Consider the following 23204-nt stretch of genomic DNA (forward strand, 5'->3'; position numbering starts at 1 on the left):
TGCGAAGGGATCAGGGGAGCCGCACAGACAACCTCTGCTTCTCTCCAACTGGAAATCTAATCAGGATCTTCACAAGCCTGATCGCTTCCCCCTCTGCTTGATTGGTCTGTGGACGAGCTGCGTCTCTGAGCTCCCCCCTCCCAGCCTGTCATCGCTGCACTCCCCTCCGGTTGTTTATGTATGATGCTCTGCTGTCGCCAGGTCCGCTGGGAGGGGTGGGGGGAGGGGAGATGGATGCGGTGTGTTGCCGAGAGAGAGAGATCACAGATGCACAGAGTAATCCGGAATGCTCCGTATCCGAAAAGTTCCTAAATGCCTGACTCCATTGCAGCTCGGTGTGACAGAGCAGCCAGGGGGAAATAATAAGCAAATACAGACAACAAGTACAAGAAAGTATTCGACAAAACAAAACTTCACAGGCAACATTAAATCCAACCACGTACATGAACGTGTAGACACTGAGACAGAAAGACAAGAACCACCCCTCTTCAACACACACACACACACACATAAATAAACAAAGTTTCTGTGACCATTTCCAAACTCTAAACAGAAGCTGAGTAAGGATGAGTAAATGAATTCCTCTTTTTCTCTCGAAGCTGAGATAAGGTTCATTGAAACTCCATTCTGTGGATTCTTGCTGCTCTGCAGTGACGGGGTCATGGTTGAGCCCTGCAACAGCGCACCATTCTCTTTCTAAGCCTCTTTATTTCCACAGGTCAAACTGTCGAGCACCGAGCCAGAACGGCAGAACCATTCAGGAGAGAAACGCTCAACTGTAGACCCGAGCAAACGCTCGCCTAGCAACCACAGCAGTCCACACAGTCCTCTCTCTTTTCGCTCAGTTTCTTTCGGTCTTCCTCTTTCTTTTGCTCGGAGAGCCACTGACATAAGTACCCATTCCCTGAGAGTGGATTGGTACAATCTGTCATTCTTCCCCAAACTTGTCACAACACGCCACATTCCCCTCACGGTGTTTTCTACTGACCTGTCTGCACGGGGGGGGGGGGGGGGGGGCGTTTTCAGAACCTTTGTGCTGACAAGCCAGTGTTCAATTTTGAAACATCCATTTGTTTGTATGCATCCGTAAACACTCAAAAGTCAACTTTTGTCAACTTTTGACAGCCTTGTCTTTTCTCTCTCTCTAGTTTGACTTCTTCCTCCTCCTCCTCCTCCTCCTCCTCCTCCTCCTCCTCCTCCTCCTCCTCCTCTTCTTTCTCTAGTTTGACTTCCTCCTCCTCTTCTTCTCTCTCTCTCTAGTTTGACTTCCTCCTCTTCTTCTCTCTCTCTCTAGTTTGACTTCCTCCTCCTCTTCTTCTCTCTCTCTCTAGTTTGACTTCCTCCTCCTCTTCTTCTCCCCGCAGGTGCAACTGATCCACTACAACCATGAGCTCTACACCAACTACACAGAGGCGGCCAAGAGTCCCAACGGCCTGGTGGTCGTCTCCATATTCATGAAGGTGAGCGTCTCAACAATAATTTTGCATCATGGTTCAGCGGTACTTTATTACACAAGTGGAAGAGGCTGGATAAGTTGGTAAGTTGGGGTAAGTTGGTAGTAACCTTACCCATGGTAGTTGATTTAAACTTGATGTAAAGTGTTGGTTTTAGATGCCTGGCAACAGGCTTGTGATTGGCTGAGTAGGAAGTGGGATGAACAGACAGGTCAGATTAGACAGGATGTGTACGTAACGTCAACACAGGAAGTGCTCCTCCACTTTACCTTGACGACGAGGTAGGGACTCCACAGGGAGCCATGCATCGCCACGGTGCAGATTGCCACGGCGATTAACCGTGTCGTCTAGCGACATGTCTGCTAATTCGCGTTCAGAACTATCCTTCGCGCTGAAGGTCGACTCATCCTCCTCTCGCTGAGATGAAATAAATTAATAAATACCACAGCTCAGAAATGTTGCATCTCGGGCAATTAGCAAGGAAATTATGCCGTGTGGACAGAAACCCTGTGTTTCTGCCAGAGCGTAATGGTTGGAGAGGAGTGCTGCCTCTCTGTGTCCTGGCTGGAGGCTAGGGGTGGAGGCTGGTAATGGGGGGTGGAAGATGCGGATGGGAAGTGGAGGCTGGGGGTGGTGCATTGAGGCAGGTGGAAGAGGTGTGGGAGACGCGCTCTCACAGAATCAGTCGGAAAACGCGATGATGGCAAATTTACATTAAAAATCCTTTTTATGTCAATACATAGATTCTTGTCCGTTTTGGGCTTTTAACAGATTTTAATAAAACAAAACCTTGGCTTTCATAATCTATTAATTATTTAGACTGGGAAATATAAGTTTTATGCGTGGAAACGAAATGTCGAAATGTAACGTTCTAATTAGCCTAACAACTCCACTCCCGCTGTTAAAAGTCTCCCATAACCTGCTTTGGTGACATCAGATAGGTAAAAGTGCATAATTGGCTTTATCATTTTAAAATGTGTAATTATTTTCCGCGTCAAAGTGACCTGGCTCAAAGAAATTCTGTGAGAGCCCCTATTTACACAGATATGTGATGTTCTGTTTCCTGGGGAGTGTTTACATGGGGGCACACACAGGAAGTACACCCCCTCCTCGCCCTCCCAGGCCCAAAGTAGGATGATCTGGGGGCTGGCACTGTGCCGGGTCACCATGGAAACACAATCGGGGCGTCCCACACAGAGACACAGAGGAAAGAACAAAGGATGTCAACTTTCCTGCAGTGCAACACATCAACGACTCCTTCAATAGTGGAGTATACATATACATCAACTGTATATGAAGGGATGTCGTTTTGACTGGTAGATGAAGACGTTTGTGTCGACAGGTGTCCTGTTCCAGATTTTGGTTTTCCATATGTTGAGTCGACATGCTCCTCGAGTCTCTCTATCTCCAGCTCATCCCTCTTTCTCTCACTCGCTCTTTCTCTAAACGTGACAGAACACTTTCTAATTGCTCCCTGGAAGAGAGAGATGGTCTTCAATCGCCCTAGGTGTTTCACCACCAAAACATTAAACATGTTATTCAGAGAGAGAGAGAGAGAGAGAGAGAGAGAGAGAGAGAGAAGAGAGAGAGAGAGAGAGAGAGAGAGAGAGAGAGAGAGAGAGAGAGAGGGAGGGAGGGAGGAGAGAGAGCGTCGAGCGCCTGGTTACGGTTTGGGCTGCCTCGAGAACAGGTCAAGGGCATCACTTGAGTTCCAGTGACGCTGGGAGCTCTGCTTTGCTTAATCACTCGGAGATGAGGGCGGCCATTAGAGCTGTAAAAGCAGCGTAGTCAGGAGGAGGGGAGGGCGTAGGAGGAGGAGAGGGAGGAGTGGAGGAGATTACGAAGGCTGAGGAGGAGGACAGAGAGAAGGATAGGATAAAAGAGGAGGTGGGAGGAAGAGATGGCGCACCAGGAGGAGGAGAGGGCGGGTAAGGAGGAGGAGATGGAGAAGGCGGGGGGAAGAGAGGAAGGAGAGGAAGAGAAGTAGCAGGGGGGCTTTCAGTCGTGAGTGTAAAATGTTGCTCCTCTCACCAGACTTGATTCACAAGCAAACAGCTGATCTTTCGTCGAAAACGCTTTCTGCTTTTGTGTTCACTGTGTGCGCGTGTGCAGCTGTGTACTGCAGACAGCAGCTCACACACACATACACACGCACGTAGACAATGTTTTGCTCAGTGTGTCTCCAGCATGGTGCATGATTTATCTACTCTGCTTCTTGTCTTCCAGATAGCCGAGACTTCTAACTCCTTCCTGAATCGGATGTTGAATAGAGATACCATCACAAGAATAACATACAAAAGTACGTGAAAAAAATAACCTTGAACGCGAAAGGTGGCCAAAGAGAGGTGGAAGAAGGTACAGATCGAGAGGGTGGAGGGGGAGAAAGAGAGAGGGAGGGGGAGATAAGACGGGAGAGAAATAATTGATTTCAAACACTCGTCCACGTGGGACTTCTCTGAGGATGAGTCTGTTACCCTGGCACGCACGACAGCCTGGCCTCCTCCTGACAGCTCCCTGCTCTCTCTGGCGGCCATGTTGGACAGGCTGCGCCGCTGAGGAGAGCGCCCGCGGCGGCCGGGGGAAAAAAAGAGGCCCATAATTGGACTAATGGGGGAGCGGATGAAGGCCAGATTTGCCATCATGACCCCTGGTGGTGGGGAGGGCCTTGGAGACCGCTGGAGAGAGGGGAGGGTGGGGGGAGGCGAGGGGGGAGAGGGGAGGGGGGGAGCCTTGGGGGAAGAGAGGAGCGTGGGCTTCGTCAACTGTCAGAACTCTCTCTCCCTCTCTCACGCACACACACACACACGCTTGGCAGTGTGTGTCCTCCACCATACCTTTCTACAGCAAGCAGTGCCGCTTGCCGTGCCATGTATATTTTAAATCCATTCCCATTGGCACTCACGCACACACACACGCGCACACACACACACACACACATGATAACACACACATTCACGGACATGAATACATACGCAAACACACACACTGTCATCCAAATGTTATTGATGTGGAGCAAGGAGAGTCCCAGGGCTCGTCACACTAATGGATGATACTCTGGACTGATGTACAGGGGATTACAAATGAGGTTTTTAGGGTGTTTTTGTGGTATTATTTGTGTCTGCTGGAGGACTGTGCGTGTGGGTGCGTGTGTGAATGTGTGTGTGTGTTTTTCTGACGTCTGTGTCTCTCCCTACCTCGCTGGCTAGGAGGCTGTTTAGCGGTTTATGTCTCCTTGTCTGGCTGTCAAATACAGGAGTCGGGGTATCCAGTTGATCTAAGCTCTCCTTAGAGTTTATGAGAGAAGGTGTTAGTTGTTAGGTAATCCATATATTATACAATACTAAGGAGGATCTCTCTCTCTCCCTTTACTCTCTCGTTTCTCTCTTTTCTCCTCTCTCACACCTCTCCATCCCTCTCTTCTCTCTTCTCGCTCTTTCTCCTTTCTCGTCCTTTGTCCTTTCCGCTTCTACCTCCTCCCATGTCTCCCTCTTCCACCTTCTCTCCTCCCTCTCCCCTCCTCTCCTCCCCCTCCTCTCCTCTCCTCTCCCCCCCCCCTCCCCTCCCGTCCTCCCCTCCTCCTCCCTCCAGATGATGCGTACCTGCTGTCAGGCCTCAACATGGAGGAGGTGTACCCCGAGACGTCCAGCTTCATCACGTACGAGGGCTCCATGACCATCCCGCCCTGCTTCGAGACGGCCACCTGGATCCTCATGAACAAGCCGGTGTACATCACTCGGATGCAGGTGGGGCGCGCGCACACACACACACAGAGAGAGAGCCCCGCGCACAGACGTACACACGCTCACGGCTTCTCCTCTCTCTCCGTCGTCCTCCTCTCCTCAGATGCACTCCCTACGTCTGCTGAGCCAGAACCAGCCGTCTCAGATCTTCATTAGCATGAGCGACAACGTGCGCCCGGCGCAGCCGCTCAACAACCGCTGCATACGCACCAACATCAACTTCAGCACACAGGGCAAGGACTGCCCCAACAACCGGGCCCAGAGGCTGCAGTACCGAGGTACTCGCACGCACACACGTGCATACGCTCACTCACCTCGCACACTCAGATGCACGTGCGGTTGCGCACGCGTCGAATAAATGTACACTCACCTCACACACACACACACACGTATACATATTATTGCATACACATAATACAGTCATATACACACACACTCACATACACACACTCCCCTCTGTCACACACACACACACACACTTTTACACACACACACACACTTCTATTCACACATACACTCACCTCTCACACACACACACAAACACACATAGAATTACTAATTCTAAACTAAAACAACTGATTTCTCCTAGAACCTGCTAGATACCACCATGACCATGAAAGCTGTAAATATTGTCATGAGATGAGCTGATGAGATTCCAGTCCTACTGACAGGATTCAAAGGGACACAACTCTGCTAGCAGTGTTGGGTTAAGGACACACACATGGTGATTTATAGAATTAAACTAGTGTTAAGGACACACACACAGTGATTTATAGAATTAAACTAGTGTTAAGGACACACACACGGTGATTTATAGAATTAAACTAGTGTTAAGGACACACACACAGTGATTTATAGAATTAAACTAGTGTTAAGGACACACACACGGTGATTTATAGAATTAAACTAGTGTTAAGGACACACACACGGTGATTTATAGAATTAAACTAGTGTTAAGGACACACACACAGTGATTTATAGAATTAAACTAGTGTTAAGGACACACACACGGTGATTTATAGAATTAAACTAGTGTTAAGGACACACACACGGTGATTTATAGAATTAAACTAGTGTTAAGGACACACACACGGTGATTTATAGAATTAAACTAGTGTTAAGGACACACACACACACAGCTGCTGTGGAGAATAATACTGTAGTGTCTTTTAAGAGGAGAAATCTGGGTGTAGTTAAGACTAGCGAACACCTTCACTCCTCCTCTTCCTCCTCCTCTTCCTCCTCCTCCTCCTCTTCCTCCTCCTCTTCCTCCTCCTCTTCCTCTTTCTCTTCCCTCCTCCTCTTGAGGGTGATTGGTAGAGCTCAGTGGTAGAGGATTTCATTGCACGTTTAGAGGTTCTGCCGTGCAGACAGACAGGGAGACAGACAGGCAAACAGGCAGACACACACTGACAGACAGGCATACAGACACTGTCCATGCCTGATGGTCCTGTGTGTGTCGTCATGTATGGGCCGACTAATTGGTGGAGGTGGTGTCTGCCGTGTGCTGATTGGTGGAGGGTGTAAATGCAGTGTGCTGATTGGTGGAGGGTGCGTATGCAGTGTGCTGATTGGTGATCGGCATGTATGCAGTGTGCTGATTGGTGGAGGTTTTGTATGCAGTGTGCTGATTCGTGGAGGTTTTATATGCAGTGTGCCGATTGGTGGAGGGGGTGTATGCAGTGTGCTGATTGGTGGGGTTGGTGTATGCAGTGTGCTGATTGGTGGGGTTGGTGTATGCAGTGTGCTGATTGGTGGAGATGGTGTATGCAGTGTGCTGATTGGTGGAGGTTTTGTATGCAGTGTGATGATTAGTGGAGGTGGCGTATGCAGTGTGCTGACCATCTCCTCTCCTCTGTTTCAGCCAATATATCTGGGCAACTGCTGCACAAAATGTGAATTTTACCCCTGAAGCGTAAATACATTGAGGGCCAGAGGTAACCCACTACTATTACTTGTCTTCTTTTTTCAGGGTTTATTGTAGTGTGGACAGACTTGCCAGTTATCTCTCTCTCTCTCTTTCTCTCTCTCCCTCCCCCATCTGACTCTGTCTCTCTATATCCCTCTCCCTTTCTCTCTTTGCATCTTGTCTTCTTCCCTCTCTCTCTCCACTGTCCCTCCCTCACTCGCTCTCAGATGAAATTCTTATTCTGTGCAGCAGTTGTTGAGAGATTGAACACTCACGCACCCCCCAAACCCCTCCACACACACATCCACACACACACACACACCCCAAACCCCTCCACACACACACACACCCCAAACCCATCTACAAACACTGCTTTCGCACACACACGCAGGCACACACCCACCCTTGTCCACACACTCCCCCTCTCTTGCACACATCTCTCTCCTCTCTCCTCTCCACTATCCCTCTCGCGAGACAAACGCAGGGAGGCACCGCAGCTTTCAGCTGCTTCTGTAATCACGTCTGACTGACTAGGGTTCTTAACCATGTCAATATCTTCAAGGTAAAGACTGTGTTGGGGAGGGCGGAGTTACGTCTGATTTAGGTGATTGGGAATTAATCATAGGGTTAGTCTGGAACCGGAGGGTCTGCTCGCTTCTGGAGGCAGGGATGATACATTGATTTATTCGGAGGCGCACGAGAGCAGCCAGACTCTGCCGTAGTTAGCAACACAGACGTGGGAGGATATTCATGTTTTGTAAATATCACTAATATTTGTACTAATAAAAATGCCCGTGTGCGCTGGGTTATGCTGTGTGTGTGTGCTCTGCCAGGAATACTAACCTAGAATGTTTGTCTGATATCTGATGTTTAAGATGACTCCCACGCATGGAATTATTGTGTGGCAGTATCTGTAGATGGCTACATGCAGATTGACAAACAGACAGATCTATACAGTGAAATCCAGACAATACATAGGCTTCGAAATGAACACAACACAGATGTTTATAAATCTATTTATACATACATAGACATGGACAAAACACATACACAACATAGTGTATATATGTGTAAACTGCATCTACTTCCAGCGCCACCTTTACGCTGCTTCTGGAGCTGTTATGGGGTCAGCCTGCTGTAGTCTGACACCGAAGGCCGTGCATGCTGGGTAGGGTTGGTCAGCTCATCTGTCTGTATGAGAGCGACGGCGATGTGTTCTCACTCCTCTTCTCTCCTTCTCTTCTCCTCTCCTCCCCTCCTGTCCTCCTCCTCTCCTCTGTCCTCCTCTCCCCCTCTCCTCCGCTCCTCTCCTTCTCTTCTCCTCCTCCAGTGAACGAGTGGCTGCTGAAATGACCTCCCCTGGACGAGCGCGGGAACGAGGGTGGAGGACGGGGCGAGGGATGGGGGAGGAGAGAGAGAGGGAGAGAGAGAGAGAGAGAGAGAGAGAGAGAGAGAGAGAGTGAGAGAGAGAGAGAGACTGGACAACAACTGGAGCAGACGATGAAGGCGGAATCTCATCTAAGATTAGTCCATTGTATAAAGACAAACTGAACATAATCAAAGTGAAGACTGTGGCTCGTCCTCAACCAGAACCTTCTTTCATACATTGAGAAGCACCTGAAGCCAACTCACACTTACTAATCCAGTACGACTATAAATATCTATACACAGCGTTTTGATACCGGCCTTTTTTGGGAGAAAAACAATGTTGAAAAACTCATACAAAAATGAATTTATTTCCTAGCCTCCTCACCCAAGAGACTATACAGGACTTTTTAGCCTTTGTAAATAAAGAGCTTTTCTTGTCATTGGATCCTAAAGTCTTGGACGCTGCCCCCAGTGGGCGTGCAATGTCATTACAAGGTCCGTTCCTGTCCAGAAATGTCATATCTGTCACCACCAAGGCATGCCAACAGCATCAAAGAGAAGCGCCTCTCCTTTTCGCACTTGGAAACTGTAATCGATGCCACACAAAAAAAAAACTGGGGAAAGGAGAGAAGGGAAGTCAAGAGGAGGAGGAGGATGGAGGAGAGGAGGAGGGGGAGGAAAGAAGGGAGGAGAGGAGGAGGATATGAGGAGAAGGGAGAGGGAGAGGAGGATGAGGAAAGGGATGAGGAGGAGACCACAGTTTCTCCAGGAGCATACCAGTGTGTCTTGGCTTAGTTTGTAAATATTACGATTATCAGTACTGCTGAAAGTAAGAGACGTATGTAAAGATAAAAATATGAATAAACTGACTAAAAAGATATATCAAGAAGATTTAACGAACAAACAAAAAAAAACGCCAAAAAAACTAACGATGATTAAAGTTGAGTATTTTCCGCTTGGGCCTCTTCTAAGCAGACGCCTCGTTTCCTGTTTTATTGTTTACAAATGGTCATACACTGTGTTTGAGTAATGTTATCAGCCCAATAAATGTGTCTGGAAAGTTCACTTTGGAAAATGCTTCGCTCTACACTTTATCTGTATTGTAAACCTGTTTTGTACCATATTAAATGTATTAATATGTCAATATTCAACCTTTAAAGGCATTCTGACTATAGGGTTGGGTCTTGCACATCACAACCAGAGATCTCTCTTTTTCTCTTCACATGATGAAAGTTGATGAGGAATGTGGATCTTGTGTCTATCAATCCTCCATGTCATAGCTGGAACGTGGACTGTGAAGAAAGGCCTTTCGAGTGATTGGAAACAGAGGTGTTTGTTGCTTGCAGAGCGGTCCCATGCTGAGCTATGCGAGGATAAGGACTGTGTGTAGTTTTAGAAGTAAGAAGAAACATTGTTCTTGATCGCGCACAAACGTGCACACAAACATGCACACAAACGTGCAGGGAGTGGTAACACCAACACACATTCTCAGAGTAGGCTATGCTATGCTATGCTGTGCTTTTCTAACACCAGTACATTCACATATGATATGCCGTGCTAGGCTAACACCAGTATGTTCACTTGTGGGGAGGGGAAGGAGGCTAGGAGACCAGGGGAAGAGAGGAAGGAGAGGGGGAGAGCAGAGGGAGGAATCGAGGGGAGTATGCTTCTAATCTGACACTGTTGGGAGTCAGTCAGTCAGTCAGTCAGTGTCGATGAAGACACAGGTTTAGAGATGTAAGCCAGACGCACAACACACATACAGGCACACACATTTACTCACACAAAACATATACACACGATCAACTCTCACACACCCACACACAATGAAAATGCTTACACAATACAGCACAAACAACACACACCCACTTCGATAACACACACACACACAACGCACACCTACATGCAGACACACAGAGAGACATGTTGGGTGCAGCTCTCCTCTTTAATCATCTCCCCTCTTCTCCTCTCTCCTCCCCCCCCCCCCTCTCCTCTCTTTTTTCCTCTCTGTCCGTTCCCCTCCTCTCCTCTCTCCCCGCCTCTCCCCTCCTCCCCCCCCTCTTCTCTCTCTTTTCCTCTTCCCCTCCTCTAATTATCTCCAGATCTATTTAGGACGCATCCTGTTAGAGCACAGAAATACTGCCCTCAGGTGCGTGTTTGTGTTATCTCCGCCATTTTGCTGATCTGTATTGAAAAGATAGCGACGTGAGGATCGAGGGAGGGAGAGCGAGTCAGTGAAACGCAGGGAGAAAGGCAGGGGAGAGAGTAACAAGAGAGGGAGGGCAAGGAACAGGCGAGGGAGAGAGCGCGTTCTCAGCGCAAGCGCCCAAGGTTATGGCAGCCATTATTCTACCTGACGTCGGAACAGCAGGAAGGCGCCAGGGCTGGAGGAGAGATAATAAATACGCTCAATGTTTCACTCCAGACAAATAATCCGTTTCAGCCTCGCCCCGGTGCCGGGCCGATATATCTCAGAACAGGGCGTTCACTCAGCACCTGCCTGATGCATGGGAAGAGGGAGCTGGAGGAGGAGGAGGAGGAGGAGGAGGAGGGAAACAGCTTGGAAGTGAAAAGCTGAAGAGGGTTCAGGGTGTGGAGGTGAGGAGAGTGTTCAGGGTGTGGAGGTGAGGAGAGGGTTCGGGGTGTGGAGGGCCTAGTCCTGTACACTCGTATCTTCTCTCCTTTCCCTCTCTCTCCTCTCTTCCCCTCTCTTCACCTCTCTCCTTCTCTCTGAAGCAGACATACACAGTGAGAAACATGAGGCTTTGTGTGATCGTATTTTCGTTCATCATCCAAGACTGCGCAAAATGGAACACATCGAATGAAGCATGAGAACAGTCACAATCACTGTGTAAAGTCTCGTCACTGTGTGTCGACTGCAGCGCCCACGCCCTGAAGAACGTTACACCACAACCCAGATAGAGCTTAGTTTTAGATTCATGCTGTGAAACCCTGTGAAACCAGGAATAGATTGTAGACGACGCACAAGCACGAGTGAAGAGGAGTGATCTCATCAGCTGTCCCTGTCCAGCACCCCCCTCCCACCACTCTGCCAGGACCAGCTGCCTATGTGGACTCTGCTGGAAGAGACTTATTCATATTCATGTTCATATATTCATAGATTGTATGAATATTTGTTAAATACATGTTAGCCAGTGACAGGGTGGCAGTGATTCCGATCTCATCCTCATCCACACAGCTATGATCTCATCTTCATCCACACTGCTATGATCTCCTCTTCATCTACACTGCTATGTTCTCATCTTCATCTACACTGCTATAATCTCATCCTCATCCACACTGCTACAATCTCATCCTCATCCACACTGCTATAATCTCACCCTTATCCACACTGCTACAATGTCATCCACATTCCTACAATCTCATCCTTATCCACACTGCTATAATCTCATCCAGACTCCTACAATCTCATCCTTATCCACACTGCTATAATCTCATCCAGACTCCTACAATCTCATCCTTATCCACACTGCTATAATCTCATCCAGACTCCTACAATCTCATCCTCATCCACACTGCTATAATCTCATCCAGACTCCTACAATCTCATCCTCATACACACTGCTACAGTCTCATCCTCATCCACACGGCTGTAATCTCCCTCATTGATACATACACAGCCTGCACCGTACAAACTGAGAGGTCACAGGATGAAACAGCAGGACATGTAGAGGAGAGGTCCCAAAGGTCACTTGATCTGTGCAAACATTTAACACTGCTCTTTGATGTCGAAGACCCCTTCTATGGGAACCTCTTCCCCTGTGTTTCTCTGTCTCTCTCTCTTTTCTTCCCTCTCTCTCCCCCCTCTGTTTCTCCCTGTCTCCCTCCGCCATCTCTCTCTATTCTCTCCCCTCACTCTCTCTCTTTCCCCTCTCTGTCTCTCTCTCTCTTTCCCCTCTCTGTCTCTCTCTCTCTTTCCCCTCTCTGTCTCTCTCTGTCCCTTCCTCTCTCCCCTCACTCTCTCTCTTTCCCCTCTCTGTCTCTCTCTCTCTTTCCCCTCTCTGTCTCTCTCTGTCCCTTCCTCTCTCCCGGCCTCTCTCTCCCCCTCCATTGCTGCTCGGTGTTTATGGTTCATTGTGACACCAGTTAACTGTAAATAGAGCAGGTCAAACACATCTAATGGTTTATTGAGCTACCCCTGTGTCACTGCACACACACACATAAACACACACACACACACAGACATACAGACATACCCCTGTGTCACTGCACACACACACACACACAGACATACAGACATACCCCTGTGTCACTGCACACACACACACACACACACACAGACATACAGACATGCCCCTGTGTCACTGCACGCACACACATACACAGACACACACACAGACATACAGACATACCCCTGTGTCACTGCACACACACAAATACACAGACACATACACACACAGACACACACAGACATGCCCCTGTGTCACTGCACACTGCTCCATAACAACTCCACAATACACTATTGCACATGCACATATTACAGACGCCTGTACACATACACACATACGTACACACCAGAGCCGCTCTCTCACACGCACATACACACACACACACATACAGAAAAGCACACACAGCCCTGCACAAACACACACACACAGCCCCACACACGGACACTGTGAGTGCTATACAGCCAGGTGACAGAGTATGTGCAGGTTTTTAAAGACATCAGGAAGGCTTGACGATGCTCATGTTGTAAAAGGACAATGAGGGGATGAGATGAGCTGCCGCCGCATAAAGGATGTGCGGCTACAGACCGTGTTACAGCAACTGGCACTCTCTCTCTCTCTCTCTCTCACTACCATGCTCTCTTCCTCTCTCTCTCTCTCTCTCTCTCTCTCTCTCTCTCTCTCTCTCTCTCTCTCTCTCTCTCTCTCTCTCTCTCTCTCTCACTACCATGCTCTTTTCCTCTCTCTCTCTCTCTCTCTCTCTCTCTCTCTCTCTCTCTCTCACTACCATGCTCTCTTCCTCTCTCTCTCTCTCTCTCTCTCTCTCTCTCTCTCTCTCTCTCTCTCTCTCTCTCTCTCTCTCACTACCATGCTTTCTTCCTCTTTCTCTCTCTCTCTCTCTCACCACCACGCTCTCTTCCTCTCTCTCTCTCCTCCCCCTTCCCTCGTTGTCTCTCTTTGACAAGCCGTTTTAACATTTATTAGTTGGATATTTAGTACTGATATCTGCAACGTCATCTTGTCTAGTAAAAGTTTTAATTCCAGATTTCATTTTTGTGTTTTGACTAGTGAGTAGTAAGATTCAAACGACTTTTTGCCATTTCTGTGTATGGGGTTTCTCATTACAGATATTGACAATTAACTTTGCAGAAATCAGCAATGTGAATTTGAATTGCGGAAATCTGCTACTGAATTATGAATGGTTATAATTCCAGTTTCAGATATTTACAATTTAATTCTGACGAGTCACAATTCCAGTTACTGTAAAACATGCAACACCTAGGTATATTTCTTTGGTAGGTATATACTTTTTAACATGTCAAAATGAGGTTGATATCTTAAGCGCTGCCCAGTAAAAATCACAGAAATCTTGAAATACACCTCGGGAAATACACCCCTGTCCTCCACCCAGAGACACCCCTGACCCCTGACCCCTGGCCTCCACGCACACACAGATGACCTCCTTCTCTGACAGAGGGGGAAGTGGGACTGACTTGCTGTGGTCCTGGAGGATGGCAGGTGTTTAGAACAGGTCAGCACTTTCCTCCCACCTCGCGGCACAATCATTCTTTTCTGTTTTCTGTCTTTACCTCTCCTTTTTTTCCTCATTCTTCTTTTCTTAACTCTAATTAACGACAGGAAAGGAGCTCCGTGGCTTCACGCCACATCAATTATTCATGCCGTGTTTTACGGCGGATTCCGGAGAGTTCCTGAGAATATTAAAGAGCTGCGGGATGAGCCAGATGTTCTGATCCTCATCCACTCCTCTGACAGAGGAGGGGGGATTCTGTCTTCGTCCTCTTCTCCTCCATCCCCTTCTCTCCCTCCCTCTTCTTCCTCCATCTTTCATCCCATTCTCTCCCCCTTTCTCTCCTGCCTCCCCCTCTCCACCCCTTTCTTCACCCCAGGTACACTTCCTGGCAACCAAGTACACGCCCTGGCAACCAGGTACATTCAGTTAGCATAGGTCATAGGGTTGAAATAGGTTTTATGTGCATTTAGGGTTAGTATAGTGTATTATTTTTTGTTATCTGTAATTTAGGACGTTTTAGTATTAGGGTTAGTATAGTCAAATATTTATTGCTATATTTAGGAAGTTTCACTTATTTAAGCTCAGCATAGATGTAAATTATGTTCTGTGTACTTATATGTTATGTTATGCCAGGTGCTTGCGTTGTCTTGTCTCAAGAATTTCAGTGCCCAGTCTGACCTTGTGTTGTTCTGTGTACCTGACAAATAAAAGACTTGAACTCCGTGAACTCCTTGAACTTGTACATTCCCTGGTAACCAGGTACATTCCCCAGCAACCAACAACCGTGTACCTGGTTGCCAGGGAGTGTGCATGTTTGCTAGTGAGTGCACCTGAGGTAAAGACAGTACGGAACAACAGGAGCTGCATGCTGAAGACAAAAAGACTGTTGTTGTTGTGAGAGCTCCCTGGAGGACCCTGAGAGAGAATAATTAGCGCGATCAAAGAAGTGCTTGTACTCTAAGTGTCAATTACCCTGCGTCTGTCTCTTCCTGAGCAGGAGAACCTCACAAAGGACAGTCAGGGGGTGCGTTGAGGGGGAGTGTTGAGGGACAGGGGGGTTATGGTGCGAGTTTTGTTTTTGAAAGGGCAGTCGGTTTGGTGGTGGGGGTGTTCAAACAAGGCATACTCACCCCCCTCACACCCCCTCACCTCCCTCACCCTCCTCACCCTCTCATCCCCCTCACAGCCTCACCTCCCTCCCCCCCCTCACCCCCCTCATCCCCCTCATCCCCCCTCACCCTCTCACCCCCCTCACCACCTCACCACCTCACCCCCACTCACCCCGTCACACCCCCTCACCCCCCTCACCACCTCACCCCCCTCATCCCCCTCACTTGTGAGTTGATGGGTGTGTGGGTCTTTGAGCTCCTGTGTGTTTGAAGGCAGGAGGCAGAAGGGAAGACCACAGGGGACCTCTGTTTCTGCAGAAACATCTTCTCAAACCACACTGCCTCACACTCTGGAACACTGTTGCACAAACTCAGAAATCAATAGGCTTGTTTTTTTCCATGTACAATACATCGTCTCCTCCAGAGGAGAAAGAGGAGGTTCCTCCATCTGATTGACATCCAGTGTTCCTGGATGATATCTCCCTGGATGATGTCTTCCTGGATGATGTCTTCTTGGACGATGTCTTCCTGGATGATGTCTTCCTGGATGATGTCTTCTTGGACGATGTCTTCCTGGATGATGTCTTCTTGGACGATGTCTTCCTGGACGATGTCTTCCAGGATGATGTCTTCCTGGACGATGTCTTCCTGGATGATGTCTTCCAGGATGTTGTCTCCCACCAACAGGATGAGTAAATGTAAACGTGTGTGTTTCCTGCAGGCTGCACCACGGGAGGTCCACTCTGTCTCTGTCTCACTGAGACTGCCCTGGAGACGGGACCTAGTCAATCATGGAGATGAACTGAGAGGAGAGGGATAGATGGATGGGGAATAGAGAAGAAAAGAGTTAGAGAGTGTGATGATGTGGATAGAGAGAGGGAGAGAGAGAGAGAGAGAGAGAGAGAGAGAGAGAGAGATGATAAATAGACAGAGAGATAGGGGGATGAGATAGATGGGGATATGGATGGAGGGAAGGATTAAAGAGCGAGAGAAAAATTGATAAATAGAGAGAGAGGGAGGGAGAGAGGGAGGGAGGGAGAGGAATGTGAGGGTAGGCCAGCATCATTATCTGCTTGACTGAACAACGTACAGACATGTCTATTACAGCCTGGGGATGAATGAAGGACCTATTAGGAGACGAGGAAGGGAGGGGCCAGATGAGAGGGGAGGGGCCAGGTAAGAGTGGAGGGGCCAGGTGAGAGGGGAAGCCAGATGAGAGGGTAGGGGCCGGATGAGAGGGGAGGGGCCAGATGAGAGGGGAGGGGCCAGATGAGAGGGGAAGCCAGATGAGAGGGTAGGGGCCAGATGAGAGGGGAGGGGCCAGATGAGAGGGGAGGGGCCAGATGAGAGGGGAAGCCAGATGAGAGGGGAGGCCAGATGAGAGGGGAGGGGCCAGATGAGAGGGGAGGGGCCAGATGAGAGGGGAGGGGCCAGATGAGAGGGGAGGGGCCAGATGAGAGGGTAGGGGCCAGATGAGAGGGGAGGGGCCAGATGAGAGGGGAGGGGCCAGATGAGAGGGGAAGCCAGATGAGAGGGGAGGCCAGATGAGAGGGGAGGAGAGAGGCGAGATACTCTGGCCTCATGATTCACACTATGTGCACTATTGTAGTGTACTAGGTAGTGTAGTAGTGTATGAGGTATTGTATCATCCTCCATCTCGTCCTCATCCTCTTGAAAGAGAGAAAGAAGGAGAGGGTGGGAGAGAGTGAGAGGGAGAGTGAGGAAGAGAGGGATGGGGGAGAGAGAGAGAGAGAGAGCAAAATAGATAGTGCAAAAGAGAACAAGTCTTAAGTCTACTCATGCTTATCAAAAGTATCAAGAACATCATGTTACTCTTAACAATCAGGTGTTTCTCTTACATAGTCTTTGTCTTTCTCCCCCCCCCCCAAAAAAAAAAACCCACCCCTCACTCTCTTTTTTCCACACTTCCCCTTTATTCCCCCTCCTCCCTCTCTCCTTCCCTTATCTTTGTTGTTGGAGGCTGCATATGCAGAGTGCTGTTTGCGTGTCTTGGGAGAGCCAATTAAAAGCTAGCCTGTGGCTACATTGGGTTCCATAAAGGCACATTACGTGACACATCCTCAAAGCTAATCTGAGCACAGCCCAGGACACCCACCTGTGACAGTCTTAATCACAACATCAAATACGTCTCATGGCCCCATCTCGCTGGATAGCCATGCAACGTTGTCACCAACATGCAGGGATTTCGAATCCTCCTGAGGGGATGGGAGCGTGCATGTGTTCCAGCCCCCAAACAGTAGATCTACGCGCGTGCGCGTCTACACACACACGTGCGCGTCTACACGCACACGGTGCGTCTACACACACGCACGGTGCGTCTACACACACGCGTATGCACGGGAGCAAAGACGCGCCGGCGTGTCGTTCCAGTGATGAACACAGACCATGGTGTCACCTTGCCAACCTCACTGCTTAACGTGCTGTTTGCACACGCACACATTCATCTACGCACACACGCATGCACACTCACACACGCTCACACACAAACAAAAGCGCGAACACACACAAAACACACGCACGGTCAGTCTTGTGCTCTGAGCAGTGATGCGCCTTGATAGAGCAACGTTTAATAATGGAGGATTCCACGCTGGCCACCGCTCCTGTTTTATTCATGACTTTCTTTTCGGACGTATTTAATTTTCTCTATTTCTTTCGACGTGGACGTATCTGCTGCTCTCTCACCTCCGGTACCCCAGCCCTGTCTGCTGGTATCACATCCCTGTCTGCTGGTATCACAGCCCTGTCTGCTGGTATCACATCCCTGTCTGCTGGTATCACATCCCTGTCTGCTGGTACCCCAGCCCTGTCTGCTGGTATCACATCCCTGTCTGCTGGTATCACATCCCTGTCTGCTGGTATCACAGCCCTGTCTGCTGGTACCCTAGCCCTGTCTGCTGGTATCACATCCCTGTCTGCTGGTATCACATCTCTGTCTGCTGGTACCCCAGCCCTGTCTGCTGGTATCACATCCCTGTCTGCTGGTATCACATCCCTGTCTGCTGGTATCACATCCCTGTCTGCTGGTATCACATCCCTGTCTGCTGGTATCACATCCCTGTCTGCTGGTATCACATCCCTGTCTGCTGGTACCGGGAGAGTAGTGTAGAGTAGAGAGGAGAGTAGATGTGCTTCTTTTCCATTGTGACCTTGAGATCACTGTCCAGGCCGTTCAGATGCAGGCCTGAGGGCAGAAGAGACCACTTCAGATCTCTGCTTTTATTGAGTGTTGGGGAGCCCAGGGGAACCTATTCCACAGAGATCTTTATTTTATTTAACCTTTTTGAAGGAGGAGTGCTTTATGTTGCACAAAAGGAATTATTCAAGCTATTCAGAAAGAGAGAGAGGTTATATTCAGGTGTGTGTGTGGGTGTGTGTGTGTGTGTCTGTACGTGCGTGTGTGTGTGGGGGGTGTGCATGTGTGTGCCTGTGTTTCTGTGTGGGGCATTGAAGTGTAGGACCAAGAATGACAGAGAGAGATAGATAGAGAGACCAAACAACCAAAATAAATAAATGAAATATGTAAGATTGGAGAGAGAGAGAGAGAGAGAGAGAGAGAGAGGCTTCCTCGTGTTTCTTTCTGCAGAGAGGGACGAAGACAGGAAGCAAAAGAAGGTTCTAGAGTCCTGTTAAGATAATTTCTTTATCAAGTAATGCTCAGAGTCGTTGGATTCAAAGAAAGTACGATGGTACGAAAATCTGACCGCAATACAACGTTTTTCTGGTTCACAAGTTGTCATGTAAGACCATTTATTGAGAAGTCCCCTCCCCTGAATATCAGCTGTCGATCCCAGAGACAGAGTGTGCGTGCACGTGGAAACTTACAAAGTTCGCCGACCCGAGGCTTGACCACATGATTCACTCAATACAGATAAGATTAACACATTTATTGCACCTCCAGTATGCCTAGGCCAGTTTGTTTATGTCAGCCTAGTGTCATCTATAGGTCATATGGGGAGAGGGCTCTCTACTGACAAGGAATGCTAAGCACCAGTATTTTTCCATATAACATGTTACATTCTAAATTTTTCCGACAAGTCCCAGTCTCTCTTCTCTGTTACATTCAAAGTGACGTAGAAACCGTGCAGAGAATCAGCAGCCTGTGACTCCCTGTGCACACACAGTGATACAGTAGCCTGTGACTCCCTGTGCACACAGAGTGATACAGCAGCCTGTGACTCCCTGTGCACACACAGAGTGATACAGCAGCCTGTGACTCCCTGTGCACACACAGAGTGATACAGCAGCCTGTGACTCCCTGTGCACACAGTGATACAGCAGCCTGTGACTCCCTGTGCACACAGTGATACAGCAGCCTGTGACTCCCTGTGCACACAGTGATACAGCAGCCTGTGACTCCCTGTGCACACAGAGTGATACAGCAGCCTGTGACTCCCTGTGCATACAGAGTGATACAGCAGCCTGTGACTCCCTGTGCACACAGTGATACAGCAGCCTGTGACTCCCTGTGCAGACAGAGTGATACAGCAGCCTGTGACTCCTTGTGCACACAGAGTGATACAGCAGCCTGTGACTCCCTGTGCACACACAGAGTGATACAGCAGCCTGTGACTCCCTGTGCACACACAGAGTGATACAGCAGCCTCTTGGGGGTAAACGTCCTAGGGATGAGTTGGATTCAAACCCGGGATGTGAAGAACACAAGGACACAATACAAAAGTAACACCTTATCAAAGTCATCCCTCACACCCCTCGTCCACCCTCCCTTTCCCTTCCTCCCCTCAACCTCCCTCCTCCCCTCCTCTATCCTGACCGGCAGAATCAAGGGTCCTTCAAGGTGACAGTCAGCAGACCAGAACATCTCCACTCTGTCCTCCGAGCAGAGCTTCCCCTGTGCCCTATCTCCTGTTTGTTTACAGCACTTGTGGAAGCTGTGTGTGTGTGTGTGTGTGTGTGAGAGAGAGAGAGAGAGAGAGAGAGAGAGAGAGAGAGAGAGTGTGTGTGCTCATGTGTGTGCGTGCATCTCCTGTCCTGTGCTGTAACCCCCCCCGTCCCGTCCCGTCTCCAACTCAAGGTTACCAAATGCTCAGCCGTTGCGTCCCGTGGTCATCACAACACAGACCCCCCCACCCCCACCCCCGGGGGATGGGTTTCACACCCGGACGCCGGCATGTGATTGCGAGGCGGTTTGCTGATAACGGCCGGGCAGCATGACGCTGCTAGCTGTTATCTCCGCGCCCCAGGTAATTGATTTTACAGTTTACAGGTGAGCCGTTCGCCCGCTTCAGCGCCCCTGAGGGGGATTCTGTTTACCCACGGAGGACGGCGCCGTTAAGCATGTGCTGGACTCATCGTGTTTGCAAATGTCACACTGTCACACAGTGTTTGTTAATACATACAGTCTACTGAGGAAGTATTTCCCATTTTTTCATTTGTTTGTTCATTTGCGCGTTAAATTAAATACTTTTTTTTTGCGCATACGTTAAATACTCCTTCAGTCAGTGTTGTCCCTTCAAGTTAAACCACTTAATGTATTCAGCGGTTGGCGTGGTCTTTGAACCAGAGAGATGTGTGTTAGACACACAGCCCATGCTGAACACAGCCAGACTCTCTCCTCCTAACTCCTTCTCAGGGAGCTTCAGGGAAGCCCACTGCACTTCAACAAATGCACCCAGACATGCCGATAGCTCTTCAGTATGACCTCAGCCTGAGGTCATCAAATGAGGCAGGGCCCATAATAAACAGTTCCCATAGCAGCCTGCAGCTGAGTCCTGATTTGGGCTCCACTTAGCCCAGCTCTCCAATCACATGAAGGGGAGAAGAGAGACTTCCGATTGGCCCTGTGTCCTTTTCTGCCCCTTTCATCTACCACAAAGCTGACTGCATTTGTGTGTGAGTTGGTGTGTGTGAGCTGGTGTGTGTGTGTGAGTGTGTGGGCGGGTGGTTTGGTGTGTGTGTGTTTGCATAAATACATTTTTGAATGTATTTTCATGCTTTTGATTTATAATTCACATGACTCTGGCAGTATTGACACGGTGATGTGGTAAATTGAGTTTATGAGGCGTATCTGCTGGGGAGAGGGAGGTGGGGGGGGGGCGGGGGCAGGGGGGGTCACAGAGCATCTCTGGCCTCGTCAGCAGAACACCAAACTGATCCTGTTTGGAAGCAGACAAGGTCGGGATATGTGAACGATGCTGAGGCCTCCAGGGTCGGTCTTCATCCCCCCATCCCTCCATCCTCCCTTCCCTCCATCCCCCCATCCCTCCACCCCTCCATCACTCCACTCCTCCATTCCACCATTTTCCTATCCTTCCATCCCTCCAGTACGAAGTAGGACGTCGTGAGGTCTAGAACGTAGCGTAGTCACGTAGCGTAGCGTAGTCAAGCATGAAATAGTCTTGCATGAAGTAGAGTCATAACAAAAAATAGTAGTCCACTACTACTAGTGGGCGTACTGTTGACCAAGTCCTGAAGGATTAGGAAGATTACCAAGTACTTCCCTCTCCCCAACAGCAGGAGCGGAGGGAGAGAGAGAACTTTAATGTCACCATGACATGTTACCGAGCTTCTACACCTCTGCGTAGCCGGCCAGAAGCACAGCTCTGCTGCGAGGCAGCTAACAAAGCCTGCTATTCAGAGCAGAGAGCTGGGACTGGGAACGTGGGTGGCAAATATCATAATGGGCTGGCTGGCCTTCTCATCTATCTCACAAATATTTATGTGTAGAAACAGGAAGGTCTACAGAGGAGGAGGGTGGGGGGAGGAGGAGGTGGGGGGGAGGGAGGGAGGGCATGACTATTTGTCTTTCTCTAATTTCCTTTCTCCGTAACTCCCAGGGTTGGGGGAGGGAAATGTTAAAAGCGTTTTGTGTTCCCATGACACAATAGCGCCCAGCAGCGGCGCCTGCTGTCGTAACCTTTACAGAGAGCGCCGGTCTAGGGACACCCTCTCCGAACCTCGTACGCCATTTGACGACGTCACAAAAATCGCGGCCGGACCTCCACTCCACCCTGGACCAGCGATCGATGAGCAGAAAAAGGGCAGTCGATGAGGTATCGAGTGAGAGGGCGTTTGCGGGTTTGTTTGGGCGGTTTGTTTGTTTTGACGCATGGCCCCGCGCCCCGCTGAGCCCTCCTCCTCTTGGAGGATATTTCTCCAGAAAGGCCAGCTCTCGGATGACATGGGCCTTTGCCGACTTTGATGATTCATGTGGTCTCAGTCGGCCAGGCTTTCTGGAGGCAGAGGCCTCCACTCTGCCTTCAGAGCGCCGAGGCTTTGAGGCCCCCGCCCCGGCTGAAAGTCAATGTAAGTGAAAGATTTCCCGTCTGGGCTGCGGCGGTGATCTGAGCGATGATAATTTATTGGTGTTCAGAGCTCTCTCTGTGCAGGCATCGCCTCAGGACAAATACATTAGCAGGATTAGTGTGTTCGGAGTGGACAGGTCTAAAATCACAATGACTCTGACAGGAGGGTGTGTGTCTGTGTGTGTGTGTGTCTGTGTGTGTGTGTGTGTGCGCATTTGTGCGCAGTGCTTGGTTGTTAAATCCACCTGCAGGAAAATGACACACACACACACACAAAGAGAAACACACGCACACAGGCAAACAAACACTTCTTTGTAGACTCCCTGAGAGATCCGTCCAGCGAAGCCTGAAATATTTCATCAACACAGGGTTCTCTGAGGCCTGCTCCACAAACACACCCCCCCCCCCCCCGCCACCCCGCCCTGCCCCCCTGCTCCAAAACACTCCCTCCCTTCTCCTAACATCACACCATCACCATGACAGCCAGTAGCCAATCATCTGGGAAATTGATCTCCCAAAGACCCACAGACATGTGACGTGTCTGATTGGGTTTGGAATGGCATCTCCAAATCCAAAAAAACGCTTCCTTCAAGGGGCAATACACTCAGTTTCCATCCTGCTAG

At 49.3% G+C, this 23204-nt stretch overlaps 1 protein-coding gene across 1 annotated transcript in view; it reads left to right on the forward strand.

Annotated features, from left to right (window-relative positions):
- ca10a (carbonic anhydrase 10 (inactive)a) overlaps window positions 1–8456 on the forward strand; it is a 109680-nt gene extending 101224 nt beyond the window's left edge. The window contains exons 5-9 of the mRNA XM_084670594.1: window positions 1365–1460; window positions 3681–3753; window positions 5043–5197; window positions 5298–5472; window positions 8434–8456. Of these exons, the coding sequence (XP_084526720.1) occupies window positions 1365–1460; window positions 3681–3753; window positions 5043–5197; window positions 5298–5472; window positions 8434–8456 (522 nt within the window). The remainder of the gene's footprint in view (window positions 1–1364; window positions 1461–3680; window positions 3754–5042; window positions 5198–5297; window positions 5473–8433) is intronic.
- The last annotated feature ends 14748 nt before the right edge of the window (window positions 8457–23204 follow it).

Source organism: Hypomesus nipponensis, chromosome 13 (genome assembly GCF_054491055.1).
Source record: "Hypomesus nipponensis isolate SF chromosome 13, ASM5449105v1, whole genome shotgun sequence".
Lineage (NCBI taxonomy): Eukaryota > Metazoa > Chordata > Actinopteri > Osmeriformes > Osmeridae > Hypomesus > Hypomesus nipponensis.